Here is an 18,502-nt window from a genome sequence, read left to right on the forward strand (position 1 = left end):
TTTCTTCTAGAGAAGAATGGTACCATTAACAGATGTTTGTGTGGGGGCAGTAGTGATGGAAAAGTTAAAGAAGTATAGTGACTACTTTATACAGTATTTTATAAACAAAGAAATTTCATACACATTAGATGCCATTGAGTCTTATAACAACTCTGGATATAGGCTCAGGAAGTTGAATGAATTTCTCAGGAGTCCTTGAGATAGTGAGCAGCAAAGATACTTCTTCAGAGCTGCGTTCCTCATTAATAACAGAGGAGCAAGGTGATGAAGGAAAAGAACCATGGGAATGGGGACTAGCTTGAGCAATATCAAGGGACATTTTTCTACCTGTGGGATATCTTTGTGGAGATTAGAATGATAGTTCAATGAATGATAGTTAAATAAATGTCCAACCATATTTGTGTGGTGGGTGCTTCTACCACAATGGAAGAAGTGGGAATAAAGTCAGACTAGTAGAACACAGAGAAAATGGTTGACTTTATGTGGTAGTCAAAATCCCAGGGATTTCTCCTTTATTGGAAAATAATCTGTTAGTACTAAATTTCCTCTGCAGTCTTGGAAATGCCCCACCCCCACTTTTTTTGGCATTATAACTTCTGAGGCAGTGAACACACTATGTCAGTACATTATCTTAGTATAGAATTTCAGAAAATCAGTTTGAAATACTTTTAAAAAATTATTTGCATCAGTTCACATTCCAATTCTGAAAAAGTGAGAGACATGGCTTCAGTACCCGGCTCAATGCTATGCTGAATGAAGTTACTGGTGAGGGAAAGGAAATATTTTGGGAATTTAAAATCTGACAAATTAGTGTGGTTATGCAAATTTGTATCAGAAATCCAATCTATGTTCAATGAAAAGGTACTGGAGAGAAATTTTGAACACTTTTTTCCCCCTGGAGCTTGTTTTCTGGATGAGGTGGGGGCACCTTAGAGTGATATTTTTGTAAGAGATTTGCTTACCTCCTATTACTTGGTACTCCTTTAATCATCTGCCACTTGAGGTTTCTTATGAATATCTCTTATGATCTAACTGGCTACCTCCAGCATGCCTCTAGGAAAAGGAATAAAAGCAACTGGACATTTACAGTTTCACTAGATCTCCTTTTCTAACTTTGATATTTCTGGTAGAAAAAGAAACTGAGCCAAAGAACGGCTTCATGAGAAGACTCCAGAAGGGGAATGCCATTTGACTTTCTGATAACCACAGCAAGTAAAGGACAGATGCTCACGTGACATCATAAAGGCAGTAACTCATATACACTCCAAGGATCCAGACTTCATCCATCCATCTACTGTTGGCATTTTTGTTATTTCCTCCCAAGGGATGCTTGCTTTTCACTGTGGGCTACATGGGAAGCTGGAGAAGCTGGAAAAGCAATTTTCTTTTCCTCTCCTGCTTAACCATTTCCCCTAATCCTGAGACACAAGGTCCCTGCTTTGTCCTTGGAATGGGGGTAGATAGTGATGGGGGTTGGTCAATCACTAAGGAAACTCTCCCTACATCCAGTAAACTAAGGGAAAATTCATTTCAACAAGAAGCTAATTAAAGATTGAGAAAAACTTTTTAAAATGAATTATATTTTCCTTTGATAAAAAGCATTCAGATTGAATTTATGGATTGTATCAAATATTTTCACCTTCATGTTAGGCTAGACTTCCTCTAATACAGTGATTTGTCTGTTGAAAATGATAACAGAATATGAGATAATATTTCAGTTTGATTAGTCAGCTTAGCTATTGTCTTCTAATTTTAAATGGCTAACTTAGTAATAGTTCTTTCTTCTCCTTCTGCCAAATATAACCTCAATTGATTAAATCTGTCTCCCCCTGGCTTTATCATGTTATTATCATGATTACCAGAAGATTTTGAAATAAAACAAGTTAATTTTGAAGACTTCATTTTCATTTTTTTAAATTTTGTCTTATGAAAGCCTTATCTAGTGTGCCTGAGATTCTTTTAAGTAATAGACAACTTCTGACTCATGCTTCTTCCAAACTCTCCTGTATATTGGGTATGTTGGACTCTCCAATGAGTATTATTTTCCCTCCTGTGACACAGATTCTCCTTTATGAGTAACCACTTGACTTATAGGAACACAAAGAAAATGACCAAGCAGAATAGCTTAGGTTTTTCCAACACAGGTTAGGAGATTTTCAGAGCAGCAAGTAATTTCAAAGCGTTATGAAAGAATATATTAAGGCAACAAAGAATAATCAAAGATCTTCTAAAAGTAGTAAGAAACAGAGCGCCTACAAAATGAGAGAAAATCTTTGCTATCCACACCTCATAGAGAGAGCATTAATCTCCAGAATATATAAAGATGCAGTATCAATTAAAAAAATACATTATGACAATTCTCTAGTAGTCCACATTGATTTCTTCCCTGAGTCTAAACACTAATAATTTATTAAGGTTGTTTATACTGAAATTGTGTAGCAGAAGGAAAGAGCTACAGAGAAATTAAGGCCACAGAACTCCTAGATGTACTACTAACTGATATTTTCTCTAGTGTGATATTTACTCCACACTCTAGTTCTAATCCTGCATTGAATTTTGTGCCTTAGCATGAGACTAAGTATGGTCCAGTTATTAAAAAAAAAAAATCAAGAACTCGTTCTATATATTGATAAAAGATGGGAAAAATAGACTTGCTAGCTTTCCCATGTTGATCTTCATTAGTAAAACTTCTCAACTTGTTTGTTCAGTCTGCAGCTTCTTTCCACATGACTTTCAAGGTGTTATTTTAACACGAATGGAACTCACTGAGTGATGTGACTGAATGAGGAAGAGCTGGTTCATGCAGATATTAAACTCTAATTCTATCCGAGCAAAGAGAATATTCTTGTTTGATTTGTTGAAAGGCTCTGAGAGGAAGGAAGAGACATTAGTGAGAATTTCCCTCACATAAAACATGTTTAAGTTTAAAGAAATCCTGCTCAATTATGTTCCCCAAATATCACATATGAGTAATTCAGAACAGAAGTTAGAAACCTTGCTTTTTAAATTTTTTTCCTGTCAAGCTTCCAAAATCACACACACACACACACACACACACACACACGTATATATTTTTTAATATGTCTTTATTTTCTGGGTAAAGACAGGTTCAGTTCTACACAGAGCCAATGACCAAAGAGTTGTTGTACTACCTGTATTAGGCAGCTTAATGTTACTGTAATGAAATTCCTGAGATAGGCTCTTTGATCAAGAAAAGCCCTCAACTGGTAAAGGCCTTTCTTGTTGGCAGAGCCCAAGGTCATACAGATTATCACATGGAAAGATATAGGGACTATGCATGTCAATCTAGTTTCTCTTTTCTTATAAAGTGACTAGATTTAAATCATTGGGCCTCTACCCTTATGACCTTATCTATAATCATTTTCCAAAGGCCTAATCTCTAAACACCACAATTAGATGAAGTTTCCACACTCATAATGATTCACAATGGGGGCCAATTTTCAACACATGAAGCCTTGAAGGACATTCAAACCATATCACCACCATACATCCTTTAAACAAGTAGTACATATATAAAACTTTGTTTGAATTTTCATTGCATTTCTAAGTATTATCCGTACATGATAGGCAATTTAGAAAATCCTAAAACGCTTTAGGAAGATTAAAACCACCCATAATCCAATCCCACCACTCATTATTAATAATAAAAATTTAGTTGGTAATTAGTTTGAAAGGGCCCAGGAAGAAGAACACAAGCAGAAAGAGAAGAACTAAAGAAAAAGTAAAGCTTTAGAATTTGCTTTGAAATGGGAAAAATAAATAATATTTACCATAAACAAGTTTATCAAATTCCTATCCTCTAAGTATCTATAATGTAGAATCATTATTGAAGAGAATGTAGGAATCAGTTCTCTTGCCTAAGTCATATCCTGGCTCACCTGTGGTTGTTACTATAGATAGCAGCAACATTTCTTAGCAGTCACGCATATACCTAAAGGATCCTTTTTTTTAATATTTATTTTTTTAGTTGTTGTTGGACACAATACCTTTATTTTATTTATCTATTTTTTATGTGGTGCTGAGGATCAAACCCAGGGCCTCAAACATGCCAGGCAAGTGCTCTACCACTGAGCCACAACCCCAGTCCCCTAAAGGATCCTAATCACCAAATTACACCAATTACTTTATGAATGAAGAGTTTGGCAAACTGTCATCAAAATTTGTTACTTGTTACTTCTACTGAATTACAGATTTCATCTCTTTAATTCCCCAAAGAGTATTTTCTTGTGAATTTAAATATGATAAACACTTTATGCTACCAATTTTCAGTGGAAAATTCCACATAACCTCAAAAAAATAGAAATCTGTGGTGGCTAGAAAAAGACACACTTAGGAATCCCCTGGAGAAAGCCAAAAAGCTAACCAAAGGACTCAAGGAAATGAAATTATTTTATATATAACATTTTGCACCTCAGACCACGAGTCTTATGTGACCTAGGGTCTGTGAAAGTAAGAGCTCTGAAGACAAACATTTTTGGAAATGCCTTACAGTATATACTCTTCTTGAGTGTGTTACACATTATCATGTTAAGAGCTTTCAGTAGTCAAGAAGAAAACAACATTTCCCTAACTTCTCTGACCATGAATCTATTCGTGGTAGAACACTTATTAATAATTTAAGGAACCCCTTTCATGAATGTCACCTTAATGAATTTATCATTGTCCAGGATCTTCATCTATATATTAGTAATCCTAAACAAGCTCAACAAGGGTCATTCCTCTACCTAAACTTACACAGATTAAGTTGAACAATTTATAGTGATAAATATTTACTTTAAAAATTAGCATATATGAATAAAATGTTTAGCACATAAATGATGTCTCAATGTAAAAAAACTTCACATTTTGGTCTTCTTTTTTAATTTTTAAAGAAACAAATGTTCTTGTTTCAGGATACTGAGAAGAAGAGCTACTTGTTGAACATGTTATCAGAACAAAAGAAAGATAGTTTTAAAAATATTGTATGCTGGCCAAGGTGACTCATTTCTGTGCTCATCTGTAGTTACTATAACTACTCTTCAAAACTGTGCTAATTACTATACAATTCTAGTTCTTGTGAATTTTCTGTTCAAATGTTTTGGTTAATACTTACAAATTAATCTATTTAAGTCTTTCTAATGGTACAAAAAAAGGGAATACAAACTCCACAGTGGAAATGAACAGCTATAGCCATAGTTCAAAAAAGTCTACTGCAAGTGCAGCTTTTCTTTTATTTTTTTTTTTATTTTTTTTTTTAATTTTTATTTTTTTTATTTTATTTTTTTTTAATTTTTTATTGTGGGTTGTTCAAAACATTACAAATTTCTTGACATATCATATTCCACACTTTGATTCAAGTGGGTTATGAACTCCCACCTTCACCCCATACACAGATTGCAGAATCACATCAGCAGCTTTTCTTTTAAATTTCATTTTTCCTGGCATATATATGTGAGAAATATTTTACGAATGTAAAGATGTAAAAGTTTTAAACTTTAATTTAGGATAACTGATACATAAAGAATATGTTATATACATGATATGGCTTTTAGTATGATAGAATACACATTGAATATACCCTATTTAAGAAGGTTCAATGCTAAAATCTCTTTTCTATATATCTTTTTCTAGAAGCAAATTTGATAAGCTTAATGATTTAAATGCTAAATCAAAATCATATTCCATGTATCTTTCCTAGAGTTGAGACATAAAAAAGTATCTCATTTGTTGCCATAGGCGGATTAGGTGAGCTAAATGAATCTAAATAGTCAATTTTCATTTCTTTATCTCTTGGTTCACCAAACAAAACAAATAAAAACATAACAGAAAAAAAGATGACACTTTTGTATGCAAACTCTTTATTGAACTATTTTACTATTTAAAACATTATTCCTTAAAGCAGCCACATTGAAAATGTACAGAAATTTTCAAGAGTAAACTATTTTTAGTCAGCTTGTACTAACTTCAGGGGCAAGAAGATACTTCTTTAGAGACTGCCAGTTGATTTAGACTCAGTTTCTGTTAGTGTTATGTAAAGCATCCATGATGGTTTTATTGTACTCTGCAATCTGCTTGGTCACATTTTTAATAATGGGCTGATAATCACTCTCTTGACTCTTGGTTGCTATGACTAACCACATGAGTTAAGGAGAACACTGTTAATAAAAATATTCATCAATTGTCTCAGAAAGGAACTAAACCATACTAGTATTTATTGAATATAAATAGTATAGAAAATATGCACAATTAAAATACTTTCAAAATACAGTATGTTGTTTTAACAGGTTAAGCATCAATTGAACCCTAAGATAAGCAAAACTTGTTTAAAAAATGTTTATCCACAATATTCTTAATGTTATGTATCTCAACCGAATTTCTGCTCTTAGAACAATAATAATATTCAAAAGAACCATGCTCTCTAGAATACAATACAGAATTTCAGGCAAATTTCTAGATTTCTCCCCATTTCAAATCACCTATTTTATGTTACACAAAACCAGAGAGCTAGGCTTTAAGCATGTTGTGAATGTCTTTCTATTTTTAAACTAAGTTACACTACTCCTGGGAAAAGAGTCCCTAACTCATCTTTTTTTTTTTTTTTTTTTTTAAAGAGAGAGAGAGAGAATGAGAGAGAGAGAGAGAGAGAGAGAGAGAGTATTTTAATATTTATTTTTTAGTTTTTGGCAGACATAACATGTTTGTTTGTATGTGGTGCTGAGGATCGAACCCGGGCCGCACGCACGCCAGGCAAGCGCGCTACCACTTGAGCCACATCCCCAGCCCCCCTAACTCATCTTATTTAGTGGTAAACTGGGGTACATTCTGGCTCTCAAGTGAAGTTCAGCAGCACCCTAAAGGAGAACATATGCCACCACTTGGTCAGGATCTAGTTCTCCAAGTAAAGATGTCCCTGAATGAGTCAATGAAGGGAAAAGAAACAACTTCTGAGAAGATATTTGTCACCTCCACAATATGTTTTCAGCAGCAGCTGCCTCCTGTGACTGCATAAAGATGCATAAAAAGAGGGGGCTGGGGTTATGGTTCAGTGGTAGAGCACTCGCCTCGCACATGCAAGACTGTGGGTTCGATCCTCAGCATCACATATAAATAAATAAAATAAAGTTATTGTGTCCAACCACAACTACAAAAAGTAAATATTAAAAAAAAGATGCATAAAAAGATGGGATGTAAGCATCATTTTGGTAGAAATGAGGCTGAACTGGCTGAAACATGGATGAAATCAAAGGTCAAACTTATATTCTCACAACTCACTTAAAATTCCATTTTCTGCCCTGATATCCAAGATACAGTATTATATACAAAATTCTAATATATGCAACTATATTCATATGGTTATATATAATTCTCCTAATAACTCTCTTAGAAAGAAATACTATTTTAGAGGTAATAAAATTGAGGTTTAAACAGGTTAAGAAAACTATCCAAAGTCCATAAGCTTAATGACTTAAATGCTAATAGGTGGAGTGACATTAAAACTAGATTTCCTGACTTGTACACTTAATCACTATGCTACAGTATGATTTTATACTCCTCTTCTGGCAATTCTCAAAGTCTGCTTTCTATTTATTAATTACTCTGGGAGAGTACACACACACACACACACACACACACTCTCTCTCTCTCTCTCTCTCTGACACTCCCTATCTTAGAGTGAAAACTAAGTATTATTTGTTTATGCCCCACATAGTTAGCTCAGTGTTTGGTACATATTAGGTATTTGGTAAGTGTGTGTTGAACTAAATTTGAGCCTTTAAAAACATTCCTAGAAAGAAAAACAGTCAAGTTCATTTGCACCATTTTAAAGGATACATTCTTTCATCACAAAATTATTTTGCTCCTGGTGTTGCCACTTTCTCTCCAAATTCGTAAGCTAAAAACACAAAAGAAAAATGTTAACTGGGGCTCATATTAAAAACAATTATAAACCCTTCAAAGAGGATAAAAAAACTCAATTTTAAATCTTATCAACTCTTTGAATTTTATTGAGATAAAGTTATGGTAAATAAAAAAATTTAGGAATGATTAAAATAGTGGTAAGTACACTGAGACAATAATGACATCTATAAAAGGTTTACTCTGCATGTTTATTTTAATTAGAAATATTTAAAATGTTTATTATACCAATGAACATGCCAACTGAGACAATTTATGATTTTCCATTTCCTAAAAGAACTTAGAAAAAAGGGACATGGTGAGAATCTCTCCTTGAAATCTGGAAGTCTAATGCCACTGGAGTAATATATATTCTAACACTGTCAAAGGTTCAGCTATATAGGAAAAACTTCCTTATTTCCAGGGTTAAATTTCCTGTCTAATTTCACAAGCTGTGATAAGAGTAGAGCTGCAGTGTGAAGATTATAAGAGGGTTTGCAAAAAGTTGGCACTGGTACAATAATTTCTGCATCAACAGGAAGCTAATGTGGATATTATATTGATGGTTGCTTCCTCAGAAGACAATTTCACTGTTATAGAATTAAATTGTTTTTCTGATTTAATTAACCTTGTAACTCTGGGTTATGGTCTTTCTTTTTTAAGATGCATAGTTTTTCCTAAGAAAAGGACTGTCTGAAAAATGAAACAATAAAAAAAAATTCTGCCTGGATATTTCAAAGAAGTAATGAACATTTTTAAAAGTATGGTAACTAAAGCAGCTTTAAAAAAGAGTTTCTACTCTCTGTTAAGATTGTTTTCAGGGTCTAATTTCAGTCTTGATGTAGCACCCATCCCACTGCTTCCTCCAAAGAGATAAATCTAGATATTAAGATGAATTATAACTAATTAATTATGTGAACTATATTTGCTATAAATTAATACTATTAAATCAGAACTATTGCTCCCAAATAGAACCTTGAAGTTAAGATAGTCTTAAGGAAGCAGTCAGCACTTTTTGGCAGTAAATCTCTAATAACCTTTTGCAAAGTCAAGTACCAGACTTTTTTCTCTTTGTTTCATACAAAGAAGTGGCCTTCTTATACCAATGGACCTCTTAAGTGCTACACAAATAATGATAGTAAAGTAATGGTCAGATGGTCAAATTACTTTTTTATTATAGATCTATATTATTGTCTTTTCTTTAAATATCCAAGGACATCATGAAGCTTAAGTCCATTTTTTAAAATCTGGGGTTTTTTTCACTATAATTTATTTAAATAGCTTCTTATATAAAATTATTTATAGATGTTAAAAAAACAGTTTTTAAGAAAATAGTTATAAAAGATGGGACACCAGGATTTGATTTGATCAGCTGGGAGTCACAAATGACAACAAATAATACAGGCAAGGATTTAATATTGTAGTATCTGTTATAATTTTGGAATAATCAATATATGGGGATAGTAATTAGCACTTAATGTGGAAATAAACAAGGTAGCCACTGATTGACTCTAAAAAATGGCATTTGTCAAGTGTTTTCCACCTTAAATCATCAATTCAAAGAAACAAGAGGACCAAGAAGGGATAAAAAATACAGCATTTTTTTTTCTAAGAGCCATCTGAGATAAGACAATGACCTCACAAACATTTTCTTTATGTTTCTTCTCTAGCACATATTTCCACTTGAAACAAGCTAATTTTGTCACTTCCAAATCTTTATCTAGGTTTGAATATGAAGTAGAGATAGAATAACTGAAAAGTAAATCTGAATTATGCAAATTAGTGATTTCTAAACTTTTAGTAGTTGTGGCAAACTTTTATGAGACTACTTCTTTCAAGAATATAAGGTACATTGTATTTTTAAATAGTATACCTATACAATAGAATTGCTTATTATAAAAATGTCATAAAAATGAAAACAGTCTGTACATTTTTAAGTAAGAAAATGTTTAAAGACCATATGCACATAAAGATTTTACTTTTTAAAAACAATATAATTGATATAAATGCATGAATGCTAAGGGAAAAAAGTCTCAAGGATTATACATCAAAATGTTAATAAGGGTTGTATCTGGATAGTAGGAAAGTAAAGTGACATTTTCTCCACCATGATCATATTAATGTATAAAGGAGGAAATTTTTAATGTATTCAGTATGTTAGAGCAAATTGCTAATACAGACTCGATATGAAAACAACTAATCCTTTTCTATCCATAATTACTAGTTTTGTATATGATACACAATGCTTCATTCAGTCATTCAAAAAATACTTACTGAATATCACACCTGTGTGAAACCTAATTGTACAGTGTTGAGGATAAAGTGAATGAGACAGTCTAGAAGACTGCTCACAGTCTAGAAGACTTCTTGGTAATTACTCTTCAGGTAATTACCAAGAAGACGAGTGACAAGAAAATGGGCTACAGTTATGTCTGTGCATCCTATATAAATAATTAGAGATGTGAACCAAAAGAATAGGACAGATAGCCTAAAAGGAGAAGTGAATTTCAAAATCATTTTAAAATTGTTTTACCTGAGCATGTGTCTCATTTTCTTGCAATTGTGTTTTTAATGTTTCATATTCTTTGTTTAGCTTTTCCATTATTTTCTTAAAGGCATTTCTGCGGGTTGATAACACTGTTCTCTCCTGATGTAATTTCTATAGATTCAAACAGAAGTAAGAGGCTATAGCGAATATCCAGTAAGCCAATATAAATCTCATTTGACTCAAATAACTTCAGTTATTATATTATGGTAAAATTCTACCAAGGCTAAAATTACTCTAAAACATGTTTGAGTTAAAATAAGCTATATTGATATTGATTCTGTTAAAATAACTCAGTTAATATTTCCATATCTGTCCCTACCCTACAAAATTTACTTTAAATTAATGAAAATGGCAATGGAAAGACACTGACAAATTTAAAGTAAGAATATGTTACATCAAACCTGAATTTAACAAAGTTCACATCTGTTGAAATGCTCTGTATTAACTAGTAGCTTGTACTGTTTTTGAACTTTTTTCTTTTGTTTAAAACTTTTAAGTCCCTCTAAATTCCTACTACATATGTAAATGTTCTCAACCTGATCTCAGGATACACTAGAGATCAGTTTAAATTCAAAGAGCAATATGTCAAATACTAGCTTATATGTCAAAAAATCAACTGAAAAAGTTCTATAAACTACATATACATTAACCAATCAAGAAAAGATTTGAATTATAATTTTGTAAGACTTGGTTACCATTTACCTTTTTCTTTTCTTCACCTGATGATTTTAAAGCTGGCAAATCATTATATGTCTCCAGATCAGCTGTCATTTGCTTAATTTTGCTTTTTAGAGACTGTTGTTCCTCAGTCATCTTACTTTCCAGAAGCTCCATTTTCTGTAGATCCAACTGTAGACGTTGACTGTCTGAAACATCAATTTTTTTTTAAAATCTCATCTTGATTTTTAAAAAATATTTTTTAGTTGTAAGTGGATCTTTTATTTTCTTTATTTATATGTGGTGCTGAGGATCGAACCCAGGGCCTCACACATGCCAGGCAAGTGTTGTACCACTGAGTCACAACTCCAGCCCCTGAAACATAAAAATTTAATGTCATAATTCATCAAAATTTTATTCCTTTCATATAAGAAAATACAACACAATAACTAAAAATCATGTTTTATGAGAGTATCTGCAAAACAAAAACATGCTCACTGTGACTCTAGAGACCATATAACTTAAGGGAGAGGGGAGAAATGAAGCTTTGGCAACCAATTTAGCCTGCTATATATTAGCCACATCTGCCTCCATGCTCATATAAACATAAAAACATACATGAGTTTTGTGTGTGTTAAGTAATATAAATATTATGAGATAAACATCTCTTATTTTTAATAGGGTTATGATATATCCACAGTTATATTTAAAAAATCAAGTTATAAAATGATATATATTTGAAAACAATTTTATAACTATACATATATAATTTTTTTTTTAATTTTCACTGCTTGCTATAATTTCTATAAATTCACTATGACCAATGAGTTAGCAAACAGATTGCTCCTCGGAGAAATACAGGGTTGGGTTCCTGCCAGTCTGTGGTCACAACACTTTTGTCAGTTGACAAATACACAATCTTATTTTATGTGTGTTTCTGTTTAAACACGTTATTCTACACAAGTTGGTGATTTCTTAACAATGAACTCATGGACAACAGCTACATGTGAATGAAGCTTATGTAATATACATTTTGTCCATAAGGCACATAACAGCTTTCATGCCCTTAGGAACACCAGATAGCATATCAGTACTTTGCTTAGAGGCGTTTTTAATAGCTTGATCACCATAGAGAAGCACAAAAATGTGAAAAGAATTTTTTTGCTGGCACTAAATACCTAGCCAAAAATGAAACTTGTTTACAGCACAAGACCTGAGAATAAGAAGTCATACAGTTAGTTAGTTGCCTTTTTCAACCTCTATAGGGAAAGTGAATATTGGGCTGTTCAAATTTTTCACCACTCTTATATGTCCATGAAGAGCTGTAAAAATGCTGCCAAGTGTTGATTTGGAGTTTCAAATTAATTTAAGTGAACAGGAAAATTCACAAATATGAAAGCCATGAAAAATGAGAACTGCCTATACCCATACATGTACATGTCATTCTTTTATTCAGAAGTACTGAGCATCTATTAAATGCCAAATAATAAGGATACTCTAGAGATCAGTTTAAATTCAAAGAGCTATTTTCTAGAGGTAGAACCAGGCAATTAGATAAATATTTACAATAAGCTAAATGACTATGAAAAGAGTAATAATACAGGGTGCCATAAGCACATGTGGCAGGGTCAAGACCACTCTCTTGAGACAGGCCTTTTAACTGAAGCAGTAGGGATTAGTAATCAGCCAAACAAAGGTTAAAATGTTGACTTCAGTCAAAATACCTAGAAAATAAGCACATTTATGAGGGATTAGTAATCAACCAAACAAAGGTTAAAATGTTCCAGAGAAAACAATCAATGGGTATAAAGTCTAGAGGCAAGAAAGCATGGACCCCTAAACAAATAACAGAATTCAATATGTTGAATATTAAATAGCATCTAATAGTCTTATTAAATGAATATTCATAGTAAAAAATAGTGCTTCAAAGTCACTGAAACACACATTTCATAAAAGCAAGTAATAAAAAAAAGGGGGTGTTATATAATCAAATCTTTTAAAGTTGGTATAATTAAAGCAGTATTTTCTTGAATGTTTCCTTTATTCCCTCTTAAGAGTTTTAAAATTCAAACATATTGACACACATTATTAAAATATACATATATGTATACATACAAACAAATATAAATATAACAGGTCTTAATGTTGTGGCAAAGAGTTCTATTGGATTCTTATCTCTACTAAGGTTGGAAATGTTACAATGAGACTCAAAGTACTGAACAAATCACTAAGATGTACAGTGTTTTAACTATTTTGTACCCTTGTCTCAGATGTTGAACACCTATAAAAATTTAAATATAGCATATAATTGTATAATATATTACATAGCATAAACTTATAATACAATTATAAAATTATATTAGTTCATAAAACAATATATAATTTCCAGATTATGATTGCAAGTCTATTTTAATGTACCTATGTCAATTTTGTTAAGATATCTGTATAACTGAAAACTTAAGATTTAATGGGTAAATGCTCTAAATAAGAAATGTGCTTATTTTCTAGGTATTTTGACTGAAGTCAACAGTTATATACCTGAAAATGTAATTTGAATATATACTAGTGAAATTATTTAAGAATTATACAAACTGATTTCTCTAGAGAAAAGGAGAAAATGGTTGGTTGGTATAGGGTAAAGTTTATCTTCCTTTAACAACAGGTCCCCATGAAAAGCTAAAAGCTTCTCCAAGGGAAGAGACAGGAAAAGGATGCAGTCTAGTTCCTTCTGATATGCTATGAAGTTGCAAAGTTTACCAAGCAGTGTGTACATAGTAGCAAAATCTCAGAAGGAACCACTTTGACCTGGGGAAATGTTTCTGAAATATTGTGCCCTCAGCACATTTGTTTACTCCCTGGAGTTTCCTTTCCAAAAATATAAATAAAAACCACGGCTGACAGACTCCTTGCCTCTTTACTCAAGTGGTACACCAGTGTTTCCCGACCTTCCTGACTTCTTTTTCTTTCATTATCAGCCCCTTAAGGAGCATTTTCAAGCCCCCTGTACATTACTCTCCTTAAGATTTTATATCCTAGATGTGTTGTTTATCTGTTTTTTTCACTTGTCCCCAAGAAGCAATGTTACCCACTTTGGGAACAATACTACTCCATTAAAAATCATGATGTACACTAAGAAAATCAGGCGAATCCCAACTATAACCTCAAGGACAGAAAGGGAGGCAATTCACAAAAGGGGGATACAAAATGCACTATATCTGAAAGGTGAACAAAAATATTATGTCCTTTGGTGATTTTTACATACAAGGAATTTCTTGAGGTGGAGGATGACATAAGAGGAAGGAAAGAAAGAATAATTATATATTTGGTTCAAATTAGCACAAAAATAACTCAAAAATGACATTAATTTGGGGGTAAGAGAATTTAACTGCTAATAAGAAAAACTTCCAGCAAAATCTTTAAAATAGTAATAAATTGGATTTTTATTCTATTGAAGCCAGTTCTCAATCTTTTTCAACTATACATCTCTGAAGAAAAAAATAATTATTGCTTTTTTTGTTTTAAGTATAAAAGTATTCAAGGAATACAAAGTCCTTATCATTGAATTTATTTCCTGTTATTGATTACTTGCTTTTATGATTTCCTGTCATTGATTACTTGCTTTTATGAAATGTGTGTTTCTCAACAGCTGTTATACAAAGTCAGCTTAGGAAAAAAAAATATGTTGAAATAATATTGACCTTAGAGAAATGAAAAACTTAAGCACTATGGTAAAAAACACAAAACAGAGGTTTTCTAGATGAAACAAAATATAAAATTCCTTAATTTATAGGCAAAAAGGAAGTAAAAATTTTAAAATAGGCACATATATCCAAAAGAAGTAAAAATATTTCACTGATATGAGGTATTTAAAGTACTCAAACACAGAAACAGAGGTAGAATTGTGATGGCCAGGGGATAGGGGAGAGTTGTTCCATGGGTATGAAGTTTTCAAGATGAAAAAGTTCTAGAGTTCTATTGTATAATAATATTCATACAGTTAACACTACCATGCTGTACACTTAAAATGGTTAAGATGTTAAATTTTTGTTATGTGTTTTTACCATGATGAAAAACATACTTAGAGTCAAACCAATAGTGGATATGAAACAAGGTTAGTATGTACTTCCTGGGGTTGCTTGGCATGTAATTCAGATACAAAAAAAAATTATGGCAAAAAAATCTTGGCATAAAATACACTTAACTATACAGAATAACAGCAACTATTTACTTATAAGTCTTAATTCAAAGGTATACTATGATCATTCTGTATGCATTTATAGGTCCATAATCCCTTTTCTAAAACTCCTGGGCAGTTGTTTTCAGAATACAGAATTCTTTGGATTTTAGAAAAGTAATATATGCATACTAATTATAATATAACTTCCATAGCAGGGTCTGATGCAGCACCCAGTCACTGAGTTAATATTTCTAAAATAAAGAGTCATATAAAGTGGGATAATTAAAGACAACACATAGTCTCATGTCAATTCAGGTCAGGTTTGATTTTGCTGTCGAGATCTTTTTAGATTTTGGGAATCCAGATAAAGTACTGTGGGGTTCATTCCATTTCAAGAATCTTTAAACTGAATTGACAAAAAATAATTAAATTTTTATTTCCTATAATCTCATTAATTGCCAGAGTAAGTCTAAGTAGACAAAAACATAGCTAACTCAAATTCACCATATACCAATATAAGAAACACTGTAGTTAGAATCTATCAATCCAAAAGATTTCATACATTTTTTACATGATTTTATCCCAGCCTCTTTAAGCTAACCTTTGTATGTTTCTAATCTCTACTTGCCCCATCCCAAAGACAGCCATTAGTCACTTATGACTTTTGTACACTTGAAATGTGTCTAGACTGAATTAAAACATTTGAGTATAAAATTTCTCACTAATAGTAATATTAATACAGATTCTATATAGGTGAAATGATGATGCCATGGATACACCGAGGTAAATATATTAGTATAATTCACCTGTCTCATTTTACTTTTTAAAACACGGCTACAAGAAAATTTTAATTATGTAGTTGGCATTATATTTTTCTTGGACAGTGCTGCTATAGTTGCATGCTACTGAGCCTGGCTGAATCTATTTAAATTAACCATCATCCCTTCTAGGACAATTGCCCTAATTATCTAAGATTTAGCTAAATATGTGCCCTATGTTGTTCTGTTGTTCCTTATGCTTGCTTTGCTTCTATGATAGCACTATTTCATTGTATTATCATCTCTGTTTGTCATTCTACCACATTCTACCAATTGAAAGTTCCTTGAGAAAACAGGCTGGGTTTTTTGTTTTTTGTTTTTTTTTTTAACCTCTGTATACTCTAATATTCTCTCACTACCAAACTCTATTCAGGCTTTTTTGAGCCCTTCTCAAATAGACCTTATTCTTGGCCTATAAAAACTCCAGACTTGCAACACAATCACTAATTCTTTCTTCCCCCCAGATTAAAAGATTTACACAAACACTAACATAGTTCTAACATCTTATGGCTGCATTACTAGGATGACCCCTTAAAGTGTGCACCTGAGAAAACCCAACATTGCCCAAAGAATTTACTGTTTGTTCTGATATCTGACAATAGTCCCCTGAGCACCTGTCTTAGAACATTTACTAAAAAAGGCTTACAAATGGGAAACCATCCTCAGTCCCTTTGAGTTGTATACACATCATTACAACTCAGAAGTGTCTTTCTCAAGGATCTGAAAGCCATTCCTTTGAAGTGTAATCATTAGGAAGGTCAGAGTCTCTATAGAAGCCTACATAGGTTAATTGACAATTGGCTTAATCAACAGCTATGCTGACCAAAGTCTGTTGTTTTTTCAATTCCCTATTCTAATGAACCTTCAGGGATGGGGGGAACAAGCAGACAGGCCCTGCATCTGTTTTTTTCCCTAAAATTCCCAGTCATCTCTGTAGAAATTGAAGTTAAATTTAATTCACACTGGATCCTTTCTTTACTGCATTATTACTTCATTACTGATAAAAATGTGTTCTTACCACTTTAGTATCCAGCTTTAACTTTGATATTTCCCAGGACACAGCATAGACAAGGAGGAAGTACAGATGTTTCTTGACTAACAATGAGATTACTTCCAAATAAACCCATTTTGAAGAGAAGTTAAAAATGTACTTAAGATACCTAACCTACTGAACCTTATACTTAGTAACACAGTACAATGTAAAATACTGGTTGTTGACCCTAATGATTGCATTGCTAACTAGAACCTGTGGCTCACTGCTGCTGTCCAGCACTGTAAGAGAATATCACACTATATTATCATTAGCCAAGAAAAATATCAAAATCCAAACTTCAAAAGAGTTTTTACCGAATATGTTTTGCTTTAGTACCACAGTAAAGTCAAAAGAAAATTATAAGTCATACTATCGTTAAGTATAGGAGGGTCTATGTTCAATAAATGTTGTTATATGAATGAGAATATACTAATGTAATACTAGTAAGTTGATAAAAAATAGTCATATAAAATTATGAGACCACAAGTGATTGAAGTAATAGACAATTCTAAATAATATATTTCCTCAACAATTTCCAAAGAAGTCAAAGAGAATAACATTGATATATTTTATATATAACATTGATATATTTTATACCCTTCCTCAATGAGATTTTCAAAAACAACCAGAGAGAATAACATCAATTAAAAAAGTTCCAATTTGTTACAAAAACAAATAAAGAAAGAATATAAAATCTAGGCCAGTTTCTTACCTGAAGTCAAATTCCTAGCTGTACTTTGTGATTTCTGCATTTCAGTAGATTTAAAATTAAGGTCATCTTGCATCATCTTTAACTCTTGATTGGTGATAGATGATATCTGTTTCATACGATTTATATTCTATATTTATAAATAAAAATAGAAAAAATTCCACTGACTTAACTCTTCAATAAAAACCACTGAGAAATACTGTGGAAGAATGGGATGCTTTCATTAGTATTATTTTTTTAAATACATCATATAATTTTGATATTGCATAGAAATTCAAAATCTCTCAAAATAAATAGGCAATAAACTCAATTTTTAAATTTACTTTATTTCACGGTAGAAAAAAATAAACTACCCTATTTTACGAACTGGTTGTAGTCTTAAAACTAAAAATATTGAAAAGGGATCAGGGACTTTCCTATAATAGTATCACACATATCAGATGTTCAATAAACTATTTTGATAATTCAATTTACTCATTGGGTATATCTAGAAGAAAAAACTATTTATAATGAAAATTACAATGTAAAGTATATTAACATTTCCACATAATGTTTAGGTTTTGAAATTTTCTGAGTAAAAGTTTTTCTACTACTTCAAATAAAACAGGGAAGAAAAAAAAATCTTAATAATCACTTTAATAAGTCCCTCACTTATTGCTGAATACCG

The 18,502-nt window shown here is 32.0% G+C and overlaps 1 protein-coding gene across 5 annotated transcripts in view; it reads right to left on the minus strand.

The window, feature by feature from the left end:
• Window positions 1–5,835: 5,835 nt before the first annotated feature.
• The window catches only part of Ift74 (intraflagellar transport 74), a 75,727-nt gene continuing 63,060 nt past the window's right edge, over window positions 5,836–18,502 (minus strand). For 4 of the 5 annotated variants that reach the window (XM_015492480.1, XM_015492481.2, XM_048783529.1 and 1 more), the window contains 5 exons: window positions 17,839–17,965; window positions 11,144–11,307; window positions 10,427–10,552; window positions 7,831–7,891; window positions 5,836–6,130 (listed from right to left, as the gene is read on the minus strand). In XM_015492480.1, the coding sequence (XP_015347966.1) occupies window positions 6,012–6,130; window positions 7,831–7,891; window positions 10,427–10,552; window positions 11,144–11,307; window positions 17,839–17,965 (597 nt within the window). In that variant the 3' untranslated portion in view covers window positions 5,836–6,011. Of the gene's footprint in view, window positions 6,131–7,830; window positions 7,892–10,426; window positions 10,553–11,143; window positions 11,308–17,838; window positions 18,035–18,502 lie in introns of those variants that run through there. The other variant, XM_048783531.1, reaches the window with a different exon arrangement.

This window comes from Marmota marmota, unplaced genomic scaffold, assembly GCF_001458135.2.
Source record: "Marmota marmota marmota unplaced genomic scaffold, marMar, whole genome shotgun sequence".
NCBI classification, from domain to species: Eukaryota; Metazoa; Chordata; class Mammalia; order Rodentia; family Sciuridae; genus Marmota; species Marmota marmota.